At 37.6% G+C, this 27,982-nt stretch overlaps 3 protein-coding genes across 12 annotated transcripts in view; 1 reads left to right on the top strand and 2 right to left on the bottom strand.

Annotated features, from left to right (window-relative positions):
- LOC111861939 overlaps window positions 1-5,827 on the bottom strand; it is a 268,942-nt gene extending 263,115 nt beyond the window's left edge. Inside the window, exon 1 of the mRNA XM_033750517.1 lies at window positions 5,763-5,827. Within this exon, the coding sequence (XP_033606408.1) occupies window positions 5,763-5,786 (24 nt within the window). The 5' untranslated portion in view covers window positions 5,787-5,827. The remainder of the gene's footprint in view (window positions 1-5,762) is intronic.
- On the top strand, window positions 758-27,644 carry LOC111861938 (two pore potassium channel protein sup-9). Of its 5 annotated transcripts, XR_004512749.1 has the most exons (8): window positions 758-967; window positions 2,931-3,149; window positions 3,500-3,655; window positions 4,225-4,568; window positions 5,860-5,978; window positions 7,523-7,705; window positions 8,245-8,326; window positions 27,487-27,644. XR_004512749.1 is itself a non-coding variant. In XM_033750516.1 (7 exons), the coding sequence occupies exons 2-7, from the start codon at window positions 3,023-3,025 to the stop codon at window positions 8,252-8,254; spliced, it is 939 nt and encodes a 312-aa protein (XP_033606407.1). In that variant the 5' UTR covers window positions 758-967; window positions 2,931-3,022; the 3' UTR covers window positions 8,255-9,110. The 5 variants fall into 5 exon arrangements, 2 of the variants coding, with proteins under 2 accessions (XP_033606407.1, XP_023702687.1); XR_004512748.1 differs by having other exon boundaries at window positions 7,523-8,326; XM_033750516.1 differs by lacking the exon at window positions 27,487-27,644 and having other exon boundaries at window positions 8,245-9,110.
- Window positions 9,250-27,982, bottom strand: part of LOC111861937 (ankycorbin) — a 47,415-nt gene continuing 28,682 nt past the window's right edge. For 4 of the 6 annotated variants that reach the window (XM_023846914.2, XM_023846915.2, XM_023846916.2 and 1 more), the window contains exons 13-14: window positions 27,443-27,535; window positions 20,434-25,100 (exon numbers count right to left, since the gene is read on the bottom strand). In XM_023846914.2, the coding sequence (XP_023702682.1) occupies window positions 24,963-25,100; window positions 27,443-27,535 (231 nt within the window). In that variant the 3' untranslated portion in view covers window positions 20,434-24,962. Of the gene's footprint in view, window positions 10,311-20,432; window positions 25,101-27,442; window positions 27,536-27,982 lie in introns of those variants that run through there. The other 2 variants (XM_023846917.2, XM_033750514.1) reach the window with 2 other exon arrangements.

Genomic DNA, 27,982 nt, shown 5'->3' with positions numbered 1-27,982 from the left:
AAACCATGAAGGTGTATACGGGAATGGAGACATAGCGCCATGAATTCTTGATCTCATCACAAGATGGAGGTGAATAAGCTGCAACCAATGGCCACTTTGTTCTCATGGAAAAAGAACCCGGTACCAGCCGAGACGTGGTCTGGACGCTGTCGTGAAGAGAAAAATCTCTTGTCCCTAACGAGGATCGAAATACCATTCCTCGGCCGTTCATCCCATACCGTAGTCACTGTACGTTTGGTGTATACTGGTAAAATCTCATTCAGGACGGTCAGATTGTTTTAACGGCAAGCTTCGGAGTTGATGCCAGTGTCAAACAAACGATGGAGGTGACGATTATGGTCAAGATTTGAAGGGACTGTCTGTTGACATGACAACAGTCGCCTGAACTGAAGGACAGACAGGAAGCCCTAGTAAGTATTTGGCTTTTCACACACGAATGCTCTTCAGAAGGTGTAAAAAGTGAAATGCGGGTAGCGTACATATTTTGCAGACCATTGTTAATCTAGAAGTTCCATGGTCTCTACTACGTTATTGAATATTGAGGAAGTTTCTTGTTAATTCGTTGGTCTATTAGTTGTCAGGAACTAAGCAAGTTTCAGTCTGCTCAATTCTAAACCAAGTGGCGTCATCTGGTAGCACAATCAGAGTATTAAATCTTCGTGGTTGGCAATGCAGAAACGCGATGGCGTGAGTGTGCTGTCAAGCCAGCATCCTAGCGGAACAATCAATACAACATAACAGGCTACCCCACCTCATGACATCGTAGGGAGATAAGAACCGAATGAGGTAGCGCGCACGATTTACACCACAAACGTTCATCGTGGCTTGCTTTAAATGTAAGATCTTTCCTTCAGCAATAAAATAATATGAACATGTAAACAATGTCTGTGTAATTAATTGCCTGAACTGGAAAGCGTGTATCAATCAATGATTCACAAACCAAAGGACGACGCGTATTTACTTCAATGTAAGTATGATATGTTGTTAATAGATGTGAACTGTATGTCAACCTTCATTAGCTGGCCCTTTAGTTGTGGATATGTGATCAGTTATTGTTGACGAATACGTGTGTGTTTGAGGGGGGGTGGGTTGTGGTACGACGCTGTCAATGCCTAGACTACAGAGCATCGAATGGTAGGATGGCTGATGAATGATGAATTGGAAAGGATTTGGAAGGAAGGGGTCATGGTCTAGTTGAGGCAATACCCCCTCATTTGCCTAGCGGAACTGAGGAAAACCACGAAACCCCCTAGTTGGATAGCAGATGTCCTGGGCGAAATTTGAATGACAACCTCCACAATACGAGTCTAAAACTTCTTCGCTGCACCAGTCCATTCGGTATGTCAATGGGATGGTTTTTTCAAGAATAATGTAAGCATAGCAACTCTTCGTCAAACGCGGTTTTGCGAACCGAAGAATTGATGTACCCACCGTTTCTTTTTCACTTGAAGTGCCTCTGAGCCTATTACTATTACTATACAGGGCCGGATCTATAGTGTTGGGGCCCTTTGCCAGAAACAATAAATTTCGATTATGAAAATAATTTTGTTGTTGTTAACTCTGTGGTCTAGTGGTCAGAGTTCATGCTACAGATCAAGAGGTCCGGGTTCGATTCCCGGCGCTACCACATTTTTTCTGAGAAGTAGTGGGTCTGGAACGGGGTCTACTCAGCCTCGTGATGAAAATTGAGGAGCTATTTCAAGGAAATAGCGGCTCTGGTCTACAAAACCGAAATTAACGACCGTGGGAATTCGTTGCGCTGACCACGCGGCACCTTCTATCCTCTAAAGTTGTCACTAACTTCGCCGACAAGCGGCGATCGATCGGTCGGTATAGTTCGCTTGCGGACTAAAACCACGGAGTTTGTTATTTCTTATAGTATGTTTCTATTTTTTATTTCTCTCGTGGGGTGAGACTGAGTCAACTTGGTACTGCGGCCACTGCTTGGCCTATTGTACCAGCCCCAGATAATACATGATGATGATGATGATGATTGTGTAGCAATCGGCGGATTGAAAATTGGCAGGGCAAACCGAAGTACTCTGAGAAAACCTGCCCCAGTGCCACGTTCTCCACCACAAATCGCACATGACCTGACCAGGGCTCCAGCTCGGGGCCGCCGCAGTGGGGAGCCGGCGACTAACCGCCCGAGCTATGGCATGGCATTATTTATTATAGTAACTAAAAACCCAAAGAAACATTTGTGATTTTTGAGAGGCGAATGTCTCAGTAAAATCTGGATTTTATTTATGTTTTGTGCAGACTCCGGGGCGATTGCGTCGTCCGCTCTCCCAACCCTGCCACTATATCAGGCAAACAAGGTAAAGTTGCCCTTATGCTTAATTATTTAAACACTACGCCATGAAGGCGTATGGGGGAGTGAATGTATAGATCCACGTTTTCTTGACCTCGGCACTAGCTGGAGGTGAGTGGTCACCTTCAAGCCCCTGCTGTTTTACCCACGGTACCCACTGCATAGGTGGCTGGGTGGGCCTCAAAGCCGATCTGGACGACATAAAGAAAAGAAAATTTTCGACACTACAGGGACTCGAACTCAGAATCCTCGGTCGCCCAGCCCGTAGCCAGTCACTATATCGACTACGCTACTCCGGCGCCACAAGGGCCGCGCCATAGCTCAAGCGGATAGTCGCTGGCTTCCCGCCGTGGCGGCCCGGATTCGATCCCGGGTCTGGTCAAGTGGGATTTGTGGTGGACAAAGTGGCGCTGGGGCAGGTTTCCTCCTAGTACTTAGGTTTCCCCTGCCAATCTTCATTCCACCAACTGCTCCACAATCACCCTCACCTCTCATCTGGGGCTGGTACAATAGGCCAGAAGTGGTCGCAGTGCAAAGGACTTAGACCCACCCCACTAGCAATAAAAAATAAATCCTGGCGCCACAGTCGCTATATCAGTAACTTTACTACTCACAGAATGAGTTGCTGCAGTAGACCGAACCGTCTGGCTACTCGTATGTAGCGTAGTCTAATGATCGACTGAGTGAAAATCACGATCCCGAGAGGACATGAAGCGACAGAATGTTAGAACGCTCTCCTTAGTGGTCTGCACATTCACGTACTTGCTCATAGGGGCCGCAGTATTCGACGCCCTGGAGTCCGACACAGAGAGGAAACGGTGTGAATTCCTGACGGGTAAGTGCTACAAAGCGTCAAGTGCCTATGACTTTCCAATAAGTATAAATATTCATGCACATGTATGTATACAGACTGCACGCTTACAATTAACTACACTGAACACAGTCCTCCTTGAGAAGTCGCTCAGTTAGTCAAGAAATTCTTAGTCTTTTACGAAACCCGTAAGTCCATAACTGTGTTTGCAAGATCTGAGTCACTTCAGTGCAGTTCATATATTAAAAATCTATAGTTTAATTCTTTCCTTGCGTCTAAGTCAACTAAATGTATCATACACGTAACAATAGTGGCCCCAGACTTTCCGAAAGGATTTCTACCCAAAATAAATCTGATTTTTATCAAATTTCCAGAGATGAAGGAGAATTTGCTTAAGAAGTACAACATCTCTCATGAAGACTACAAAATGATTGAAATCGTCATAATTGAAAATAAGCCTCACAAGGCGGGGCCACAATGGAAGTTTGCGGGGGCCTTCTACTTCGCAACAGTGGTTCTAGCTATGATAGGTAAATAGATTTAAACTTGCAACTTATGAACGGCAGACAAGATAGGAACTCGACTGTCTCCTCTATGCAGCAGTTCGCCAAATGTCGTTTTACGACCCGTGGATTTAGAGTATCCGCAGTTTCAATTTGTATCCAATTCTGACTATTGTGATATTGGATTTATGTTACACGTGTTATTTATCTTATGTACGCAAGGAAATAATTGGTAGCTTCCGCGCCAGAGATCCTTATTTTACTGGAGCGGGGCTGCATGGGCCTGCTGAACCCATACTTCTTCACTCCCTATTTATATACATTTATTTTCAATATTAGCCTCCCATCTCCCCTAGGTCTGCGAAATGATCTGTTCGGATTCCCCTAACTGTTTATACGTATTTTGGCTCTGATTACTGTTGACGGTCTTCGCTGCTCCCCTAAACCCCATTCCCCATTCTTCATAACACCTTGGTCTTACTAACCACGGTGCTTCTCCTGCGGCTGGCGATTGCTGGAAATGGATTTAATCTCAGCTGAGCTTCCCGTTAGAATGATGAAACATGATTTGTGAAAATATGTTTGCTGTTTGGCAGGATATGGACATTCTACGCCAGTGACTATAGGAGGCAAGGCTTTCTGTATGGCATACGCGATGGTTGGAATCCCGCTGGGGCTTGTTATGTTTCAAAGCATTGGTGAACGTCTCAATAAATTCGCGTCGGTGTTAATCTGTCGTGCGAAACGCTATATGCGGTGTAAGCGCACGGAGGCTACAGAGATGAACCTGATGCTGGCGACCGGAATGCTGTCTTCTGTGATTATCACAACCGGTGCAGCCGTGTTCTCCAGATACGAAGGCTGGAGCTATTTCGACAGTTTCTATTACTGTTTTGTCACGCTCACAACGATAGGTTTCGGTGACTATGTCGCACTGCAGGTATGTAATCATCCAAATTTAAAATATACTATAATTTATTTGGAATTATTTTGAATATATTATCCAAATTCAAATGTCCCGAGTGGTCTAAAATCTGAGAAACCTGAATCAAAATTATAACCTATCATGAGTTTATTTGATCCCTTAAAGATTGAGTCAGAGTTATTTTACGATTGACGGTTTACTGTCAATCAGTTCGTCTTGGCTCCAAGCTTCTTGAAACTCATGACCAGAATTTCTTCTAAGTAATATATATTCAGTTCGTACCTCGTAGGAAACACATTACGTCTGCACTACAAAGTTCAACTGGTTAATATTGTTTAGGGAAATGACTGAGAACCATAAGATACACACAGATAAGCTGTGGGCAGAATGCAGAGTTTTGATATTTTAAAAGCACGATGTACATATAGAACCATTTGCCTTTAACTGTTAATAACATTGTAACATAATAACATTCTTATTTCGAATAAGAGAATTTTTTCCCATTGCTTAGCCAACTGTCGAGACTAACGACCACTCAGATAGTCATTCGCAAGTTTTAATGGAACCCGGAAGTTTCATTACCATGTTCACAAAAGCCCGCCACTGATGCCTATCCTGAACCAGATGAATCTAATCGAAGTCGTCATACCCTAATTACTTAATATATTCTAATTCTATGCGCACACCTATGCCTGTGTCTGCCAAGTGGTCTAGTCCTCTTTTGTCAGTTAAATTCATATGCACTTTTGTACTACATTCGTGATAAATGCCTCGCCCATGTCACCCTTCTTGAGTTGACCACCCTAATATGCATATTTGGTGAAGAGCACAAATGATGAAGCCATTGATTATGAAGATTTCTCAAATCTATTATTATTTCTATAAGATATTAAACACTGACAGAAATCATGACCAAATCGAATACTGCATTCCAGCCATATTAATATTACGCAAAGATAAGTGACGTTTATTGAATACAGGTAAATAAGCCACCCTACTTTTGCAAAGTAACCACTGTACTGAAAATTAATTATTTATTCTCATTTAATATGGAGTGTTATTATTAGGTCGACTACATACTGGAATATGAACCTCAAACACAACTGTAAATTCTATCTCTATAACATCATATTCTTCCTAAATTCTATAAATCATTTTCTACAAAGCAGAGCAGTACTGGGAGGTAGCTCTCGCAGCATTTAGACTTACCGGGTTCTGCAGATGCTGACGCATGCGCCATGGTTTGCTTCCAAAATCACGTTGAAAAGTTTTCAGTATGGAGCTAAAACTTTATGTCTTTTTACAGAACGATCAGGCACTAATAAACAAGCCAGGTTATGTGGCACTGAGCCTCGTATTCATTCTCTTCGGTCTTGCGGTTGTTGCTGCTAGTATCAACTTGCTGGTTCTCCGCTTCATGACGATGTAAGTGTGAAGAAAATATTTATATATGGAACACTTTCCGAGGTCTACTAGCAATCTGTGCTTGCTTCCTGTTTTATGCTGGTTTCTTGCTTGGCTTATTTTTCGACCTTACACACTGAGGCGAATTATTCTTCCAAAATGTCAGCTACATTCAAATAACCACACGGCGTTTCCCAGAGGACACAACACTTCGTGAAAGTTGATACTGGGACAAGTCCCGCACTTCAGGAGCACTTATTGTCTCCCATCTACAAAAAAAATGTAAGATAAGATAATGTTTCTTGAAAACGCATATACAATGGTGCACTACATGTCAAAAGTCTTCTCGCAGCACGGTTCATTTACATCACGACGACCACATGGTTGCAAAGGATGTTGTTACAGGTACTGCCAACACAATAAATTATATTTAAATTCACAATTCTGCCAGCTGGCTGCAGCACATATTCGATGAGCTCGGACGAGATATTGTCTAGTTGGTACGCTTGCCACTACTTGACCTATTTTACCAGCCTCAGATGACAGATGATAAGCGTCGAAAAGTCCGTTGAAAGAGAACTGGCATGGAAAACCTAAGTATTTGGAGAAAACCTGCCCCAGTTCCACTTTGTCAACCACAAATCCAACATGACTTGACCTAGGATCGAACCCGGCCTGCCGTGGTGGGAAGCCAGCAACTAACCACCTGAGCTGTGGCACGGTCTGTTCCTTCCAAATACTAGGAGACATCCCGAAACTAGGCGACTTTCCCTTACAGATCAGCAGGCGTGTGAATAGCAAGTCCAAGGAGGGTTAGACAGAAGCAAGGGAAGCTGGTAGAGAAATGTAGGGGACTGACTGTAAACACAGGCTCGAAATTTATCTATATGTCACTGCTTAGGAAGCGTTTCATAACTTCACACAGCATAGAAATGTAGGATATTCGCTATTTACTGAATAATACGTCTTTTTTGCTTAACTTACCACCCCTGGAGTCAGGTCTGTAAAATGGGGCTAGATGCAGAAGTCATAATTACTTTTCCCAACTACACATATAAGAACCAATGCGAAAACTACCCCAGTGTCACTAGGAAGAATTTGTGTCTCAATAAAATCCATAATCACATGAATGGCTAGTAACAATAAATCCATTATAACCAGCAAAATCAATACAGCCTAAATTAGTATTGAATATAAGAAATTTATGTGGCAGTAACAGGTTAACTACACATAACTTTTCAAAGTTACAGACTTGTACAAATAAAATACAAAATATTCATCACAGTTTCTTTTTGAATGTGCATCAACTGATTCACTTTCTACAAAATAAACAGATGCAATGAGGGAAAAAAAACCCTTAACTATGGCATCAATGGAGTGAAAATTTTGTATCCTCATGCAATGAACTGTTCTAGTGAAATGGCCAACAGTATTTGAATAATCCATTATTTTTACTGCCAAAAAGATCCCAAAGTGGGAAAGTCATGCATATCATGTTAGTACCCTATATGAGATATAAACACTGATGAGAATTTAATGTAATATTCTGACATTCCTTTCTGTAGGAATGCTGAGGATGTTCGCCGGGAGGATAATGAACTGCAATCTGCCTCACATCATGTTCTCACCTTGGATGGAGAAGTGTTATCTGTTAATGGGAAATTACTGGCTGGCCATGTGCTGCTTGACTGTAATGACCAGGCTGATCAAGTCTCTGTGTGTTCATGTACCTGCCTTGGACCAGCAAGGTGCCATAACCACCTCCTACAACTTGAACCTGTCTACCAACCATCTGGAGGCAGCATAAGATCCAAAAGAGCCTCTCTATAAATAGAATAAAATCTGAGCCACTTATCCTGCACTGACACTAATGATGATGATATGAGACGATAGTGTAATTTAAAATTAAATAAGGGTAGAAGACTGGAAAATTCCCAGACAAAATTCTCCTACTTAAAACATTACATCAGTGCCAAAATATAGACTTATACAGCTAGTTTGATTTATTTCTCTACATGAATAAGACATTGCAAGCTTCCCATTAAGGCACAAAAGATCACTGTGGTCGCAGTGCAAGGGCCAAGAAGGCCCACCCCTTATACATTCAACCTTCTTATTGTACCTCTGAAAACTTTCATTTCAGTGCCAGGTATTTTCCACAATATTTATATTTCTAACAGCCATTAGAAGTATATTAAATACCATACAATACATTTGGAGCAGTAAAGATTCTTCTTCATAACTTATGGTGTATGACACAGGCAAAGAATTTTGTTTTGTATTCCAGATGTGAGTAGCCACCTTATGGAGTCCTGTTGTCTTGAAGATCTTCCACTGCCCAGTGTTATTTAGTATGGAATTTATATCAGGTAATAATACTAAAACTACAAATACCTATCAGGCGTAGATGTGAAATGAAAATGTTGAATGTTGAATGCTTTACAACAAAGTATGCCAAGAGGTCCTGTCTCAAAAGTAAATGCAATTTTGAATTTTATAAAAATGCTTCTCTATATTAACATCGCCATTTTATAATGTTTATCTGCCTTTTACTTCTGACAGACCCTCAGAAATAATACATCTGGCTGCTCTTCAATATGATTTCAATTCACGTTGACACCCTTCTAGTGAAAGATTCCATGACCACTAATGCACTTATTTCATTTGTAGTTGAAATGCATGGCAAGTTTTCATACCCAGCAAATATCTTGTGAATACTTTTGAGCATTGAATGTATAATGTAGATCATATAATATGAAGAATATTCCATCTGGTGAGTAAAATGTGAAACAAGAACTATATATACTTCAATCCTGCCTCAACAAAGCTCCTCTGTTGCAAAGCACTGCTTGCTCTACTTGCCCAGCCCTGTATGGTTACTTGAGGTTACTGCATGGCAAAGATCTTATTACTGAGTACTTGTTAAATGATGTAGTGTTACCAGTAGTCCATGTATTTCCATTTTTCTTGTCCCGTGGATTAAAAAGTAGAATTTTGCACCACAAGAGATAAGCTATGTGTATTCTCCATCCACCTCCTGCAGATCCATTATAACTACAACATGTATTAAATTCTCACTTTTGTTAACTGAGGGTGCATGTAGTAGCATGGTTGAGGCACTATGCTACAAGCTGGAAGGTCGCGGGTTCGATTCCCGATGAGATCACTGACTACTTCAATTGACCTAATCCTTCCTGCTGCATGGTGGCCCTGGGGCCGACTCAGCCTCCAACTGAAATAAGTACCAGAAATCTTCCTAGGGGTAAAGGTTGGCCAGCACATAAGGCTGACAACCTCACCATCATCTGTGAGCCAACTTTCTAGAAAATGTTGGGACTTCAACGTTTCACAGCCCTATGGGTCTCTACAGCCTTTACTCTTTAGCTTTTACCTTTTTTCAACCGAACATCTGGGATTTAATACCTGGCAGAGATTCTATTCTTTGCCATCCTGTTCACACTGGGCTCTGACCTTGACCTAGCCTCCAGCAGGTAATAGAGGAGCTTATCTCAGCATAAAGCAACTAGAGGGTAAGGAAGCTGACCACATACATCCATGTAATCTTCAAGAATTCAGAGAACTCTATGTCCATCCCCTCGTACATCATCACGGAATTATGCTCAAGAACATAAAATTCTATATTGTCTCTGATGTAAACATAAAAATTATTTAATTTAACATGGATACAAAACATAAAAGAATAAAAGCAGGACCACCTACTGAACAGTATTTTATCAGCAATACAGTAGTGTTCATTAAATAAAGTAAGTAAAATATAGATAAATTATGATGTTTGCTACCATTTTTCTAAATTTGTTGAAGAGAATTTTTTCAGATCATGGGGGCACAGTGCTGCACACAAACACTAAGTTGAGAATACATAAAGTGACAGAGAAACAGCATTGCTTTCCCTTATGCATAAAGTTAATCACAGATTTTACTGAATTTTAGTCATAAATCTTATAAAAATATATTTGTCCTACTGCATAAGGTAATTTTATACAGCATATAAATAAAGTGTTTTAGATGCACTAATTAAATATAAAGTAATATATAATTAAAAAATTGCTAAAACAGTGAACTGAGACTGAATGCATATATAATAATTCTTTCAATGCTGAAAATTATAAAGGCATAATAATGTTACTTATAAGGATGTATTTCTGCTACTTTTAAACAGTGTTTAATCACCAGTATTATCATCTTACCAGAAATAAAACTGTCACAATGTGTCTGTAACCTCCCATTCCTCCCATTACATTATTTTACTACAATATATAATTACAATTTGTATTCATTTAAATCAATCATGAATTTGTTTTCACTTCTCCATTTCTTCTGTGGTCCCAGGACCTGCAGGAAAAAATGTAGTAGTTAATATTAAGCAATAAAAAGATTTTTTAAATTAAAAAATTCATTCTTTATCAGTGCTAGAAGTGGAAAAATATACTGACATGATCAGTTAACATAAAAGTGAGATTACTGAAAAAAAAAAAAGATACAATGTCTGTGAGTAGTAGTTAACATTATTTTAAACCTAAATTCCAATTTAAAATACATCAAATATTCTACAAACGCAATGCAGCTCAAAAAATGGCAAATTTATAAGATTTTATAAATATATAAACATCATTAACATATCAAAATACAAATAATAAAATACTGTAATGGTACAATATGCATACATTAAAGTTTTGTTTACTATCATATACCTTTTCATTTCAAGCGCTGATTCAGTACTTCTTAAAGTTTCAGTTACAACTTCAATATAGACTGTCAGCCAGGTTAAGTCTAATTTCATCTTTGAGATGAAAGTAAGGCATGATATTTAAAAATCTGTTGTTAAAAAATAAAGACTTCATATTCAAGTTAAATTAATTCCTTATTTATAAGACATAAATAAGTTTGAAAAATATTTCACTAATGAAATTAATCACTTAATAAAGCATTATTATAAGTTCTGTATGTTAATTAAGTTAGAAACTTCGCTTAGGCATTAATCTGTAATTATGATTTCATAATAATATATGGCAAAGTCAGACACAATACAGTTTATGTAGACTGTTCTGCTGTTCTGACCTGATTTTCCATGATTCTGAATTCTGATGAATGAATACCACCATATTCTTGTTAAAGACATATATTTAACATTATTAGGCATAAGTCTAAGAATGTTTATAACATATTATATAATTCAATAAGGTATGAAGAGCTATAAAGGGTATGATGTCCAGTTGTGTTGCTGGGAGTAAGATAATTTAAACTTATGTTTTCATTTTCTGAGCATTTTCAACTAATTTAGTAAATTAAATAACAATTCTTTATTGATGTAAGCAAATTAGACCAAATGGCTAGATATTACCATCAGCTCTGCATAATACATGATATGGCATATAAAACCATTTATAATATTGTCACGTGACAAATAACTTCATGTACAAATAACTTCATGTCGTCTTGGATGTATTGAATTTATTGAACACTCGCTCTCACACGCACGCAATTCACAATTACAATTACTGCCATTGGCAGCATGACAATTACGTCCACTGCTCTCAGCGACTTTATGATCAGCACCGTGTCACTCCTGATCACACACTGTCATCACATACTGCTCAGCCGGCTTTTTATACCGTTCCCTGTTGCCTGTGTCAACAGTGGTATCCCCGGTTACATCACAGTGGGAAGTGCTGTTACGTCACCGCGGGGGAGGGGGGGCGGAGTGTTGACTGGCCTGTTACCGTAGCAGCGACAGCACTCTGACGCTGTTATGTCACCGCTGGCGGGGTAGGGGGTGTCCTGCATATCACAATTATGTCACTGCTCCCTCCTTAAGGCTGTTCTTCCCAAATAGCCTAACAGTGCATCCCCATTCCTTTTCTTTGAAGGCTGTTGTTGCAACGTCTTCTTTCTGTCCGGCTACTCCTCTTGCAGTGACTATTCTCCGGCCGTTATATCCACTCACTTCTTAAGGTTGTTCGTCCTGAACAATTCCATGGTCCAGCGTTCGTCGATCCCGTAGTTTCACATTCACTCATCACTTTCATCCAACACACATTCATTCTCGCTGGGGAGGCTGGTGTTTCTACATTACCAGTTCCTCCTCTGCTTGCTCTGCTTCTTTTTCCATTTTGGAGGGGGCCTACCCCTCCACAAGGTACATTTTCCGATTTTTCGTAACCCGTTGGAAGTACCGACTACTTGTTTTGCGATCTTTCCTCTGAAAATCACATTGACAGTCTTCTTGCTCGTTTCTCCACTTTCCAGGTGTGATCGCTGTTCTGATCCACACCCTTCAATGTAGTTCACGGTTTCTTTCTTCTTCCTCATGTACAGCAGCCGCTTGCCGCCTCGGTCCTTTTTTCGTTTTCCTTCATGGTGCATCCTTAAATTTTTCCTGAGCAGCCTTCCTCTCTGGGCTGTTCACTCAATCACGACCATGTTGCCTCCATTTCTTCGCGGGCCATCGTCTCCATGTCTCTTTGCGGTTTGGTTTCGGCCACCTTGTGGCTGGTGTCCATCATTTCATCATTTCCTTCAGTTCTCTATGCTCGGCCTGTCTGTCAGCCTTCAATCTGGGCAGCAACTCTTTATGGCCGGCCTCCGTCTTAGCTTGGTTGGCGTCTAATTTTGCCATGATTTCTTCTTTGTTGGTCCTCATTTTTTTTCAGCAGAAGTTCCATCATCTGCTGCATCTCCATTTTGTGGCAGTATAATCATTGATGCACTCGTAAATTCAATTATTCATCGAGGCGTGTTTAAGTTCGTAAACCAATTGTGACACCAAACTGTCATGTATTGGGTGTGTCACGCGACAATATATTGCACACTGTACCTTACAGACTGCAATTTTATGCCCAAAAGATAATAATGTGAAACATATCAACATATCAGTACGTTCTAACAGTCTTGATTCCGGTCTTTTAATATAATTAATGAATCAAAGAAATCAGAACATGCAACTGGAAGTTCATCACTTTTATCCTCTTTTCTCAAACACTGAAGAGTACTGGGTATCATTCCAACACTGTACAGATGAGAAACAATTTTTAATCCTAAATGATACTGTCTATTCTAATAAGAGGTTTTTAATATGAGTATCCACATCACTTCCATGAAAATATCAGGAGCAATTTAAAATGGCTTACAACTGCTACCTCCATATACCACATAATTGTGTGTTAATAATTAGCATTGAATGGCCTCAGAAAAACTGTTGATCTGTCTTTTCTGATATTTGTGAAAATATCTTAGGAGTTCTATGCCCAAAATATGGTTACCCTAAAATAAAACATGTAATTTAAATGTAAAAACATAAAATATCTGTAGTAAAATTTACGATTTCCTCATCAGTATAACAAGAAGGAAAATGCTAAATATCACATGAATAAGAATACTACAGTATTTTCATGAATAAATAATCTGTTAGTAAAATTAGAATACACATAAATATACTTAAAGAATCTGCTGAAAGTTATGTGCCCCATCATTTAGATACAGTTCCTGCTATAACAAACTTGAGGCATTCAGCTAGTCCATTTTCCACAATTCTCCAAACAGCAGTCATTATTTACATGTTACATTACATTACATTGCATTGCATTCCATAGATCCAAAGTTAGTCAAAATGACTGTAGGATATGGAACATGTCATATAAATAATACACAGTCCCAATGGAGTTCTCACACAAGAGAAAGCAAGAATACACAGTGACTACACACAAGGCTATTTAAAGATACATAAGTTATTTTCTAGACAATAGGTATTCATCAACAGAGTAGAATTAATGTTTATTTAAGTATCGTTTCAGTGCTATTTTAAATCATGCCTTTTCGTTCATAAGACCTTTGAGATCAGATGGCAGGTTATTAAAAATGTTGATCCCAGCACAATATGCGCTTTTCTGAAAGCATGAGAGGTTAGCAATTGGTTTATGAAGACAGTGTTTGTGTCTGTGTTAACACTGTACATCCGCATTCGTCTGAAAATGTTCTTTGTTTTTTGTAGTAAAGTTTATTAATGAATATATATATTGTGACGTGGATGGTGCAAAAGGAAGTAGGGGTCACTTGAACTCCGAGTTTCCACGAGTGATGTCACGTAGCCCCACTCCTATTATTACACAACACTCGGTAAACACCCTTCCCTGCGAGGCTGTGACATCACGCAACAGGCAAGCCCATGCAATGACTGTTGCTAGGCAATCAGTAAACACGACTAGGCGACAAGGAAGTGAGGCGTTTTCCCATTGTCCGGCTGAGGGTTTATAAGAGAACTACACTGCCTAAAGAGTTGTAAGAGGCGATGAAAAGGGAAGTCTCAAATGTGAGACAGTAAAATATGGTTTTGAGTCCAAAGGGACTCAGACCCGAGAAAAGACTGCACTGGCAAGGGCCAGCAGCATATACAATAGGCAGACCCGCCCTCTTGTCAGAGAGGGTGCCTCACAGATACAAGACCATAAATGCCAAACATTAATAAATATCTGGTCATGAGCCCCAGCCAGGGTTTGACACAAAGACTTACTGACTGACTGACCATCAGTCGCAATGTGACTTGGACTTGGACTAAGGAGTCAGTTGGAATATAGCAGCAGTCGCGGAAAGAAGAACCGGACGTGTGGTTAGAAGATTTTATAGTGCGTGATAACTGAGAATGTTGTATTTTAGCGTCCTGTTGCACTGATTTTCGTCCATGATATGTATGCAGTGTCTGTCTTTTAGTGCACTCAATTTCACTTGTTATTTCACAACATGTTTCGGCACTATAGTGCCATCATCAGGTGCTCCATTTACGTTAATCTATTTCATTGCTTGCCATTATGTCATTGTAAAATTTAAAAAGTATTTAAAAATGTTCATCAATTATAATAAATATTTATATATTAAAAACTTGTTAAGATTATTTATCTTATCTGTCCCAATTCTAATATTGCCNCCCGAGAAAAGACTGCACTGGCAAGGGCCAGCAGCATATACAATAGGCAGACCCGCCCTCTTGTCAGAGAGGGTGCCTCACAGATACAAGACCATAAATGCCAAACATTAATAAATATCTGGTCATGAGCCCCAGCCAGGGTTTGACACAAAGACTTACTGACTGACTGACCATCAGTCGCAATGTGACTTGGACTTGGACTAAGGAGTCAGTTGGAATATAGCAGCAGTCGCGGAAAGAAGAACCGGACGTGTGGTTAGAAGATTTTATAGTGCGTGATAACTGAGAATGTTGTATTTTAGCGTCCTGTTGCACTGATTTTCGTCCATGATATGTATGCAGTGTCTGTCTTTTAGTGCACTCAATTTCACTTGTTATTTCACAACATGTTTCGGCACTATAGTGCCATCATCAGGTGCTCCATTTACGTTAATCTATTTCATTGCTTGCCATTATGTCATTGTAAAATTTAAAAAGTATTTAAAAATGTTCATCAATTATAATAAATATTTATATATTAAAAACTTGTTAAGATTATTTATCTTATCTGTCCCAATTCTAATATTGCCCATAGTTCCACCACTATGGGAGTTGTTCCTCTTACTCTCAGTGTATATCGTGTCTCGTGTTGCGTGTTCCCTGTCTGGTTGCGGGTGTTGTAACAAGTGAAATTGAGTGCACTAAAAGACGGACACTGTATACATATCACGGACATTAACTGAGAAGTCAGCCAGTGAAGACTTATTGTGTGATTTCAAGATTTTGTGTGTGCTGTTGTACAGTTATATTGGGANTGACTGACTGACCATCAGTCGCAATGTGACTTGGACTTGGACTAAGGAGTCAGTTGGAATATAGCAGCAGTCGCGGAAAGAAGAACCGGACGTGTGGTTAGAAGATTTTATAGTGCGTGATAACTGAGAAGGTTTTATTTTAGCGTCCTGTTGCACTGATTTTCGTCCATGATATGTATGCAGTGTCTGTCTTTTAGTGCACTCAATTTCACTTGTTATTTCACAACATGTTTCGGCACTATAGTGCCATCATCAGGTGCTCCATTTACGTTAATCTATTTCATTGCTTGCCATTATGTCATTGTAAAATTTAAAAAGTATTTAAAAATGTTCATCAATTATAATAAATATTTATATATTAAAAACTTGTTAAGATTATTTATCTTATCTGTCCCAATTCTAATATTGCCCATAGTTCCACCACTATGGGAGTTGTTCCTCTTACTCTCAGTGTATATCGTGTCTCGTGTTGCGTGTTCCCTGTCTGGTTGCGGGTGTTGTAACAAGTGAAATTGAGTGCACTAAAAGACGGACACTGTATACATATCACGGACATTAACTGAGAAGTCAGCCAGTGAAGACTTATTGTGTGATTTCAAGATTTTGTGTGTGCTGTTGTACAGTTATATTGGGAGTGTGTAACTCAGTGACACTTGTATAGCTCCCGCGTTATTAATACGTGAAGACTACTGAGGACAGAGTGAATTGATTATTGTGTAGGGTTTAAAAATTGGGTAAATCCACAACTGTGTCATAATTAATTGTAGCTACACCTTGTAGGTTGTTAAATAAACCAATTAACAATCTGAACTGCGTCTTCAGTAGCAAAACACGTTACAATATATTCACAAGGCAAAGTTAAGATCTGCAGTCTCTTACATAGATCTCTACAGGAATTATGGGATTTGACACCCATCATGATTCTAACAATTTTCTTTTGCAATGTAAATACCTTTTTACTGTCAGATGAATTACCCCAGAAAATTATTCCAAACTTTATCAAAGAGTGAAAATAAGCAAAATAGACTGATTTGAGTGTGTCAATATTACTAATAGGTAACATGAATCTAACTGCATAACATGCTCTACTTAACTTTTGGATCGATATGGTTTATCCAGTATAAATGATTATCAATTTGCAAGCCAAGGAATTTTGTGTTTGCTCCCTCTTCTATATATTTATCATTATATCCTATGTTTAATGGATATCGCGGCGAGTTTTTGTTATAAATTTTATTACATTTGTTTTTTCTAGGTTCAGGGACAGCTTGTTTGCAGAAAAACATTTACTCATTTGCAAAAGAACCTTGCTTGATAACATGCAGAAATCATCTAAATTGTTACCAGAAATTATAACACTAGTGTCATCTGCAAATATTGTAGGTATTGATGAGGTCCTTAGTGTAGGAGGGAGGTCCTTTATATAAATTATGAAAAGCAATGTGAATTACCTTTCTGCCTTAAGTTACCAGAATGACAAAATGCATATATATTCAGATCCATAAAACATAACAACCATATTTTCTAACACTTACAACAGAATTCTCCTATAATATTTTATTTTTAATACATTTATCTTGAAGATGACTGCAAAACCTTTACAAGCATCTTTGCCTCCTTCACTTCACCAGACAAAGCCTTTGTTTAAAAATAATGTGACATTGTTAACAAATTTAGTCTAGTTCAGATGAAAATATAACTGGAAAAGACTAGCCACTGTACTGTGGTACTATTTTATGTAGCTTATTCTGTATGAGTGATACATACACGATATTTTCATCTTATTCAAACACGTAAGATTTACCATAAATATTTAATTTGTAATTTAATAATCATTTAATAGTGGGAATTTTAAAACCAATTTTAGCCAAATCGTTTTATATATGTAAAAAAGGATTTTAACCATGAGATGAAAGCTCTGAAATTAAACAATTTTTGGGCTACCATATCAAACACTGTTGAGAATTAATAAACTGCATGTAAGTTATGTAGCAAGTCATTAATAAATGAGCAGTCTTCAGTTTCTGTGTATCATGTCTATTCCATAAGCACTGATACTATTTTAATGTGGGTATGTGAAGAGTGCAGATTGGAAGAGGAGTTCGACAAGGATGCTGTTTATCACCAATTCTGTTCAACTTGTACAGCGAATGCCTTACCAAGGAAGCTCTGGATGGGCTCGGTGACTTCAAAGTAGGAGGGCAAATTATTCAATCTGTGAAATATGCAGATGACCTTGTGTTAATGGCTAAGGAAGAAACTGTGCTACAGGGCATGATTGATAGACTAATTGAAATTGGAAGGTGCTATGGCATGGAAATGAATGTGGAGAAAACAAAAGTAATGAAAATTTCGAGACAACCAACCCCAGTCACAATAAAGATAGACCAAAAACAAGTGGAGAATGTGAAATGTTTTAAATATTTGGGTAGCTTGTTAACAGATGATGGAAGGTGTACTTGTGAAATTAAATCCAGGATTGCCATGGCAAAAGCTGCATTTAGCAAGAAGAAGAATCTTTTTACCAGCAAATTGGACTTAAATTTGAGGAAGAAACTAGTGAAATGCTACATTTGGAGCATAGCTCTGTATGGGGCTGAAACATGGACACTTAGGGCAGTAGATCAGAAACATCTGGAAAGTTTCGAAATGTGGTGTTGGAGAAGAATGGAGAAGATCAGTTGGACCGATTATGTGAGAAATGAAGAAGTGTTAATTAGAGTCAGTGAGCAGAGGAATATCCTACATGAAATAAGAAAACGGAAGGCTAATTGGATTGGTCATGTTTTACGCAGAAACTGCCTTCTAAAAGAAGCTATCGAAGGAAAGATAGATGGGCGGATAGAAGTGACAAGAAGACGAGGAAGAAGACGTAAGAAGATGCTGGATGACCTTGGGGACAGAAGAGGATACTGTCATTTGAAGGAGAAAGCTCTAGATCGCATTAAGTGGAGGAATTGTTTTGAAAGAGACTGTGGACCTGTCGTCTTGACAGATTACTGATGATGATGATGATGTGAAGAGTAGCATGCCATAAAAGGAGATTGTTTATGACTAACTATTTGTGTTTTATTCATGGAAGATGAATCAAATATTGGCCTCAATGCATCATAATTCAGTAATACATAGAAATGAAAATGAGTACAGAAGAAAGCAGCTGAATTTAATAGTTCAAGAGCTTATAATAAATATAACAAATGATGAAGTTCCCTGCTCAGTTAGCTACATATATTAGTTTAATATAAAACTGCAAGAAATTGGTGCAGGACATAAAATGCTTACACAAATAAATAGTATTTGTCAATAAGCCATTTTGATTTTGGTGCATAATTAAGAGAAAAATACAAATACTTATTTAGGCATTTGAATATAGTTCTAACCATCCAGTTCATTCTGACATAATTTGTGGGTTTCTGAAGTAATATTGCATCATTATCCACAGAATGGGTTTGGAAATTGCAAGTCATAACAGTGAAATGGGAAGGCAGACAAACTAACAATTGCTATTAAAAATTAACTCAGTAACAATGTCCCTTAAAATTAAAATAAAACAATATGAACAAGTAACAATATAATTTTTGTGAACTCTGATGCAGGAACAAATATAACAAGAGTCATAACACACCAAATTAAAATATCTTATACTGAACTATAAGAATGCCTGTTGATAAATCAATATGAAATGTTTCAAATAGCAGAATGTGTTGGAGGAACCACACCACAGTAAAGGTGAGTATTATGAAAATAATTCTCAATAGGTCTTGAACATTGGATGTAGCTAATGTACATGAATTTCTTTCCTTTTTGTGTTCTGTTGTTTGGGTTAGATGAATTGATCCCTCTATCTCTGGTGGCCTACCTCTCCCTTCTTCCTTTAGAATGAGAGCCAAACAGCTTCTAAGGAATGTGATTGGGTGGCATTCTTAAGATGCATTGTAAGTAATTCTGTTGATATTCTATTACTTGTTTCCCTACGTTAAATTTATTTAGTTCTTCCACAATGCCTACATTTATTTTTTTGGCCTATTTTTGTAAAGTCTCAGGAATCTAGTTTCAAAGAATTTGATATGTTTTGGATTGATGGCTTATTAATCTATAAAACATATCTCACATTCATATACAAAACAATGAACCTCAGCATAACATTATACAGAGTGTATCACGACTTTAGAGCATAACTGCAGGAAGTGATTTCCTAGGTCTTTGTGATCAAAAAAGTTCATATAAACATGTGTCCGATTCTGGACGGTTACGGAGTTATGACCGTTTTTTCATTCCTGTACACACCCTCAAGTGAACCGCATCTGTCAGCTGGCGGGTCGCTATTTTTAGCCAGTTACAGACAGAGCGTTCTCGTTATCTCGACAATTGAGAAGTAGCTAAGGCAGGGCGGGTTGGTATGTTCAGCGCGGTTCACAACCGAGCAGTACACTTGAGAAGTACCTAAGGCAGGGTGGGTTGGTATGTTCAGCGCGGTTCACAACCAAGCAGTAGCCTGTGTTGCGGCCAGTGGTGGCATTTTCGAAAATCAGCTTTAAGCACCAATAAATTCAAATTAAAGGTAATTTCACGAAGTTAACTTTACATTCATACTTTAAATGTATCATGTATTATGCTGGTTTATTATTTTGTTCCACTTATTGTCAGTAATCGTTACCTTCTATTCTGAGTTTAAAATGGTCATAACTCCGTAACTGTCCAAAATCGGACACATGTTTATATGAACTTTTTTGATCACAAAGACCTAGGAAATCACCTCCTGCAGTTATGCCCTAAAGTCGTGAAACATCCTGTATAATGTCACATTTTTCTACGCATGCTATCTTGAAGGAACATTTTTTATTACCAGCATGTGATCAGGTTTAGGTTTATAAACCATTTCCAATTCATTGGGGTTAAAAATATAATCTGCATCAGGATGTACCTGCATTAGCAGGGAAGACTGCATGAATGCTTAGGTAAACGTCAGCCACCATCCAAGAGAGATATTAAAAAATGTTAATAATATACACAACTTACTACTTTTCCTATGTTGGTTAAGTCTTATTGTTATCAAAAATACTCATCATTTTATGACAGTGAATGTTTATTTCACAGTGAATTACTGCAATATTACAAGAACTGTGGTTCGCAAAATCATGAATATTAAGATTGTGGACTTCTGGAATGTGATATAATGCAGTGTAGTAGTAGTACAAATTTTTTGGAGAAATGTGCTGCCTTCACCTTCACAGTACCCTGAAGAATGGAACTATATATGAGTATTTCTCAGGAACTCATTCAAATCATCCATTCCAGTGCTCATAAATTATGAAAGTAATTTAATAAATGGAAGTTGAGATATTTTGTTGCAGTGACGTGATTTTGCCGTATAGCAGTTATTTTCACCCTATAATCTGAAATTTAATTAACTGTCAATAATATAGACACATTCTTATATCTGCACTAGTTACTGAAAAGTGAGTATGTTGCGGTGTTAATTCTGTTTCTGTAATTTAAAGCTTGTACAACGTCAAAAGTGAAAACATTACAAAGTAGCTATACTTTCTTTGTGTGACAACAGATAGCAAAATTTTGTCAATACTGTAATTGATAGATATGTACATATCATTTTACACTTTCATTGCCCTCCTATCAATGACCTGAACTGGTTAGTAATGGGGTAATTTGAAATGATTAACATGAATTTCCCAATGTAATTTTTTCAATTTACAGTGCATCAACCATGAGAAAGATTCATCTATTAATTACGAATTACCACTCATTAATCTGTTTTCATTTACTGCCTTCTATATTATTTTAGTATTGTAATAACTGTCATAGGTGCATGGTTCAAAAATACAGATGTCTGCTTCAAGTATCTAAAATAGAAGTTTCTAGTCCTGAACATATGCAGTCCACTTCTAACTTATGAATCTTTTAAAACTATGCCCCATTCCTGTAAACTGACAAGCCAAAATGACAGTGCAATTGTTATACTTACACACTGCAACCCCCACTTGAGGACTGTTGTGTGTATGTTCCTCCAGGTCAGAGATACCTACATTAATACTCTTGAGTGTATATAATTTTCTTAGACACTATTCATCTTCATCATTTATAAATAAAAAAATAGTTGATGGCACAAGAATCACATGCCTTGAATATCTCTCAAGTCCTTATTCATTAATTTATTCCATCAGTCATAGTGTTTATTTTATTTGTCTTCCCCCCAGTAAATCTTGTTTATATGTTGCTTTCTTTCTGAACTTAACATTATCATTGTTTCTCTACTTTACTTCTGTCTTTCCAAATCAAAACAAATTTCTTATTTAATTTAAATGCAATTTTCCCAAATTTTCACTACCTTATGTCTTACCAGTATTAATTCCATCTGAGTTCAAAGCTCATTATAATAATAAAAACGTTTTCTACATGATGTCAGGAAGGTGACTTCAACACTCTACGTTTCTGGCTCCACTGACTGCTTTTGATTATTGCCCAGTTTTATTACAAGTTAAACCCCCCCCAAAAAAAAGGATGAATGTCAAACACAAGTTGCAAATAAACCAGTTTCAAAATTTTATTTTAGACACACTGAAAACTTTAATTTCAATAAAATTATAACAAACAACATTGATACACCAACAGAACTAAATGTACACTTAATAAGCTGAAATTTTTGATAATCTACATTTTATGAAATGTAATTAATTACTAGGCGCTTTCATCCGGGCTAAGCCTCTCAGGAGGAAGTCTTATGTTACTCCCATGTGGTCAGGCAGTGGATATTTGAACTATTAACAGAATCACCAAGCTTACAGAATATCACATTACATTTAAGACACCCAGGTTATTGTGGATGATGGAAATGATGTCTACTTTTAGGCAAGCATTCCTGCTACTTCCTTAAAAGTTTACAATTAAGCATTAAATTTTTGTTTAGGAAATACAGCATAGTAAAAGCTATCCCTCTAACAGGTTTTGGAGGCCCACAATGTTCTGAGAACTTGAGGCTCCCATATTTACTAGATGGTCAGTTCACAGACAGCAGTGAGTCAAAACTTTAAGCCTGGTATTCTGTTCAAGGCATCTAGGGATTTTTTATAACAATGTTCAAGCCTACCACTGATTTCTTCCCATTTTTCTTCAGTCAGCCATCAGTGATCTGATCCCCTCCTCTGCAACTTATCCTTCCAGTAATGATGAAACTGGTGCTAGGCTTGAACATATTCCTAATAATGACAGTGAGCATTTCCAGCACCTTCTGTAATCTAGGTAAGATTTATTTGAAGTCTCTTAAGCTACTACAGGCTGGTTGATTCGGCAAGCAATTTGAATCTTCATAGCAGACCGGACAAAAAGCCCATCAGGCAATTCTGCCTGAACAGATAAACAATTTCACACAGCTCTAAAATGATCATAATATATTTAGAAAGAATGTCAGATGAGGAATGAAAATTGTTTGAAAATTTGGAAATTTCCTTACAACAATGTTTGTTTTGTATATAAATGTGAAAAATGGCCTATTGTGACATGAGTTACTGACTGAGAACATGACATAGTACTTTTATGCATAAAACATGCATACGCTCTCAAATCTGCAAATTATATTCAATTTTTACTGTCCATAAGACTACAATGAAATAACGAAATTGGCAAATGAAACCTCCTTTCAATTTCAGGATTAAAATTATATCCACAAAAACTGGTACTAAATAAGATTTTTTACTGTGCTCCAACTTGAGGCTTTACAAAGATAGTGATATCATATGGCCCATACTTTCATTAGAATTATTTTAAAAAATAAGTGAATTTCGCTATCTTTTATACAAGATATTATCTGAATTAAAAATAGCAACACATAAAGACATATTACACATTTTACATAAGGAAAAACTACGTTTCACATCAGACTTGCGAAGAACCTATTCCAAAAGTAATTCTATAATCACAAAAGCCTCTTTAACCTTCAAACGAACTTAAAACAACCTTTCAACAACTTCAAACTGAATGAGATCTTTAATGTGACCTTTGTATTATTCACTAAAAATGTTTGTACTGCAGTAAACTCTTGATTTTCCATTGTTATACTTCCCACTTTCAGCTTCTTTGTACAGAATATAAAGCAGTTACTTTTCCATACCTCATCACCAAGCAAACATGTTTTATTTTCTAAATGTAACATGAAATTTTATTACTAATTTTGTTCTTTAACTTTTATATTGCTCTTGCATGACAGCTGTGCCAGGAAGCACTAATGCTTCTTTCTTAATCCACTATATATACCCTTCATGTGGGTTCCTCTTAGGTTTTGTGGCATTTCTCTTAGTTTTGTCCTTGATTCATCAAACTTGTGAAGGTACCACAACTATAAAGAAACTGCAGTTTTGTACTAGTTTCATTAGGACTCTTTCAAAAACAAGACAACCACTGAATGATATTCCAAGAGAAAATTTCAGGGCAAAATTATGTACACAGTGTTTCACAAGTATGATCCTCAGGGGACCTCATAATACTTATCAGGCCCTGGAAGAAATTTGTCCTGTATACATATATATATAAAAGAGAACAGAGATATTCTGACATGAAACTGATTTTACCAGTTTAAAAATGCAATGAGCAGAACCTGAATAATTCAGAACTGACCAGCTAGAATCAGGTTTCTAAGTGCAAGGTCAGTGCAGTATAATAACAGAATTACAAGTGTGGGAGAAGTGAAAATGATATCAAATACGTAGCACAGAAAAAGTAGGTTAGTCAGCACACACTATTCCAGTGTTTCAACATTATGTTCAATTGCAGCAGGTACTGCATTCATTGCAGAAGCCTGCAAACTCAAACTGTGTTATAAAAATAAACAAGTTAGCAAAAACACACTTAAAATATTTGTAATAAAACCTTCAGGTTCTTGTTTATGTAGCTGACAACCTAAATAGTGAAATATGTTCTATATAGTTTTGTCTTAGTTTCCATCTCTGTACACTTATACTAGTTGTGTGTTTCTGAATACACATTCTCCCTCTTAATTTTGTTAGACTGGATATTCATGAGTTTATTGTATTCTATATCATTTGAATAAAAAATCACTGATAGTTAAACTCACAAATGAAACTATACTACCACACGACTTGCTCCAAAATAGGAGATTGTATAGAAAGTCTAAACATAAATTATAACAGATCTCATAGGAATACAATGAAAGCTTAACAACACTCTGCTTCAATAATGTAACTCAAGTATTCAGAAAAGATGTGAAACTTTAATTTACAAGTAGTGGAACATCCTACATCTTCATAATGAACTTAATAAATCTAATGGCTCAGGTTGTTTATATTTGCTCTTTTTGGAACGTCCTGATTTTGCTTGATGCTTCCATGGTGTAGTACAATACATAGGCTGAGGGTAGTCATTTGTTCCTCCAGTCTGTACCTACAAATGTTCAAATACCTAGTTTAATTTTGAACAGTTAGTAATGACATTGCTGGGCCCATAAGGTCTAACCACATCATGTCTATTATTTTATCTCTACTATGGTTCATTCCCTGATTATTTCATCTCTCTTAGACAGGGTTATCCACTGGCTGGTGCACAGCCTGGAGGGTATCACCATGTGATTTTCATTTACTGTACTTTAATATTATGTCATCTATAAAAGTAAGATGGCAATTATGCCTAAAGATCACAAGCATGTTATGAAAGTACAATGAAATCTTCTGAGAGTGTATACTCAGGTGGAAGAGTGGGACACTTCTACCATGAAGTTTGGCCAACACACAATGAAAAAATTTGTTTTGTTGAAGTCTGTCAAGTTTGGCCACCCACAATGCATAAGTTTGCTTCATACAAGCACTGTCTAGAAAACATAGTATGCAGATAGCATGGAAACCTCCACATTCTCCAACATTACCACTAGTATGAAGTGAGTGTTCCAGCTTTATAGTATTGCCAACTTTAAACCAAGGGCTGTGCCATAGATTAGGCAGTTAGTCGCCAGTGTCCTGGGTTTGAGTCCAGGTAATATTATGTGGGATTTGTGGGGGACAAAGTGGCACTGGGGCAGGTTTTCTCCGAGTACTTAAGTTTCCTCTGCCGATTCATATTTTGACTGTTCCACAATCATCATCACCACCTATCATCTGGGGCTGGTACAATAGGCCAAACAGTGGCTACAGTACTAAGCAGACTCAGTCTCACTCCACGAGAGGAAAAAGATCTTTAACCCCATGAAAACAGTTTTGGCTTTATCTAGATAGCATGTTGAGTTACTGCTAGAACCGTTTTGGAAATGCTGAGCAACAGAAATTAAAGTACACTCAACTCTCGATTATCCGGGATAATGGTGGGGATGGAAATCATGATTAATCGAAAACCCGGTTAAGACAAATTTTATTAAAAGTAGTACTGTAATACTGTACCTTCATAATACTATAGGCTTACCTGTATTTAAATTTATTCAACCTCATTTTTATGTCATCTCATGACCTATTTAATACTTTTTTTTTCACATTACATTGAAGTATGAATTAGTTAATTCAATTACACTGTTCAACAACATCCAACACTTTTTACACATATTCACACTCAACATTTTTAGCATTTTCCTTTTTACGGATATCCGTATGAAGCCCACATAATATTAGCTTGTCACTTAATAAACTGTTCTCTTCACTCTTAAGATAGTCTAGTAAGGATTCCAAATGATTAAGAGCAGCACCATGTGATAGTTTCTTACTAGCAGCACTGTCCACCTCTTCCTCATTCTCACTTTCTTCCCGCTCTTCGGGCTGCACCCCCACTGAACTTACGATTTCATCACTGCTTAACATTTCGAAGCCTGGCTCACATGAGTCACAGTCAAACCATTCTCTTATATTTTCCTTGTTGACTTCTTCACCACCATGAACTTGGTTAGCCAATTTTGTTAATTCTAGGGCTATCTCATTTTCAGTGAATCCATGGATTTTGTCATCTTCATTAGTGATGAAAGGCATCAGTGTCTTCCATGAATTTTTCAATACAGATGGCTTTACTGTATCCCACACTGCTGAAATCTTGTATATGGCATATGTGCTTGTTTAGCACAAATTGCTCCTGTTCTTATTGTTCCTTGTGCCCTTAGTTGATTAAACCAGATCAGCATTGCTTTGTCAAGATCATCATATGTTGATTTTTCATGGTTTTTCTCTTCTTCATTCCGCTTGAATTAGAAGAGGAAGCAAAGGAAATTAACTGAATCTTTTGTTTTTTCAAATCATGAACATTTTGTTCTCCAATACCATATTGCATTGCTAATTGTTTAACTACACCTCTTTTTCCCAACTGATTGATAAGTTCAAGTTTCTGTTGAATACTTAACACAACACGCTTCCTTTTACATCCTGACATTTTGCTAACGCACTTGAAGATCGATACAAAGAGACTAACTGGGGTGGTGTATCTGTCCTTGAAACTTTCCACAAATCCTTGCATTCTTTCACCCTTACCCTAGAACATTGTGTTAGCATAACGGGACCAAAAAATGCAGAGCTTGGTTCACACTAGCGAAAATAGTGTTACAACTCACCATGTGAAACAAAAGTGAATGAATATTAAACAATATATAAGCCTCAAAAAGCCCCGGTTAAGTCACAAACCGGTTTACCCATCCCTGGATAATCGAGAGTTGAGTGTATAAAGTTTGGAGAAGAACTTACGAGTACGCAGGCACAAAGAGAACCATGATCCTTCTGGTTCTAGGATTACCTTATCTATGTGATAAGGAATTTATTTACCTTTCCTGGTTTATGGCATGTTTCAAATCTTCTTCTCTTTGCAGAATCTGAGTGCTGGAGTTCACTGCCTTTCTTCCCAGAATGTAACAGCTGCTGTTGAAGAAATCTTGATATTTATAACTGTCTTTGAATATACGTGGTGCAATCCAAAAGTTCCCAAAATATATTAATAAAAACTATTACATCTTACCTAGATCTTATTCTGCACCATCACCTTCAAAACAGTCCCCTTGGGAGCGCATACACCGATCCCAGCGTTTCTACCATTTTTCAAATGCATCCTGGAAGTCTTTCTTTGTTAGGGTGTTTAGTACCGTCTGCGTTTCCGCTTGAATTTCCTCAACTGTATCATATCTTCGCCCCTTCAACTTGATTTTCATCTTGGGGAAGAGAAAGAAGTCACATGGAGCTAAGTCTGGCGAGTACGGTGGGTGGGGAACAACTGCCATCTTGTTTTTAGCCAAAAATTCTTGCACAATGTAAGCTGTATGCGGTCGTGCGTTGTCATGGTGGAGTACCCAGTCGTTCGTGTGCCACTTC

This window comes from Cryptotermes secundus, unplaced genomic scaffold (genome assembly GCF_002891405.2).
Source record: "Cryptotermes secundus unplaced genomic scaffold, Csec_1.0 scaffold181, whole genome shotgun sequence".
Taxonomy (NCBI): domain Eukaryota; kingdom Metazoa; phylum Arthropoda; class Insecta; order Blattodea; family Kalotermitidae; genus Cryptotermes; species Cryptotermes secundus.
This window is presented reverse-complemented; position numbering and strand designations above follow the sequence as displayed.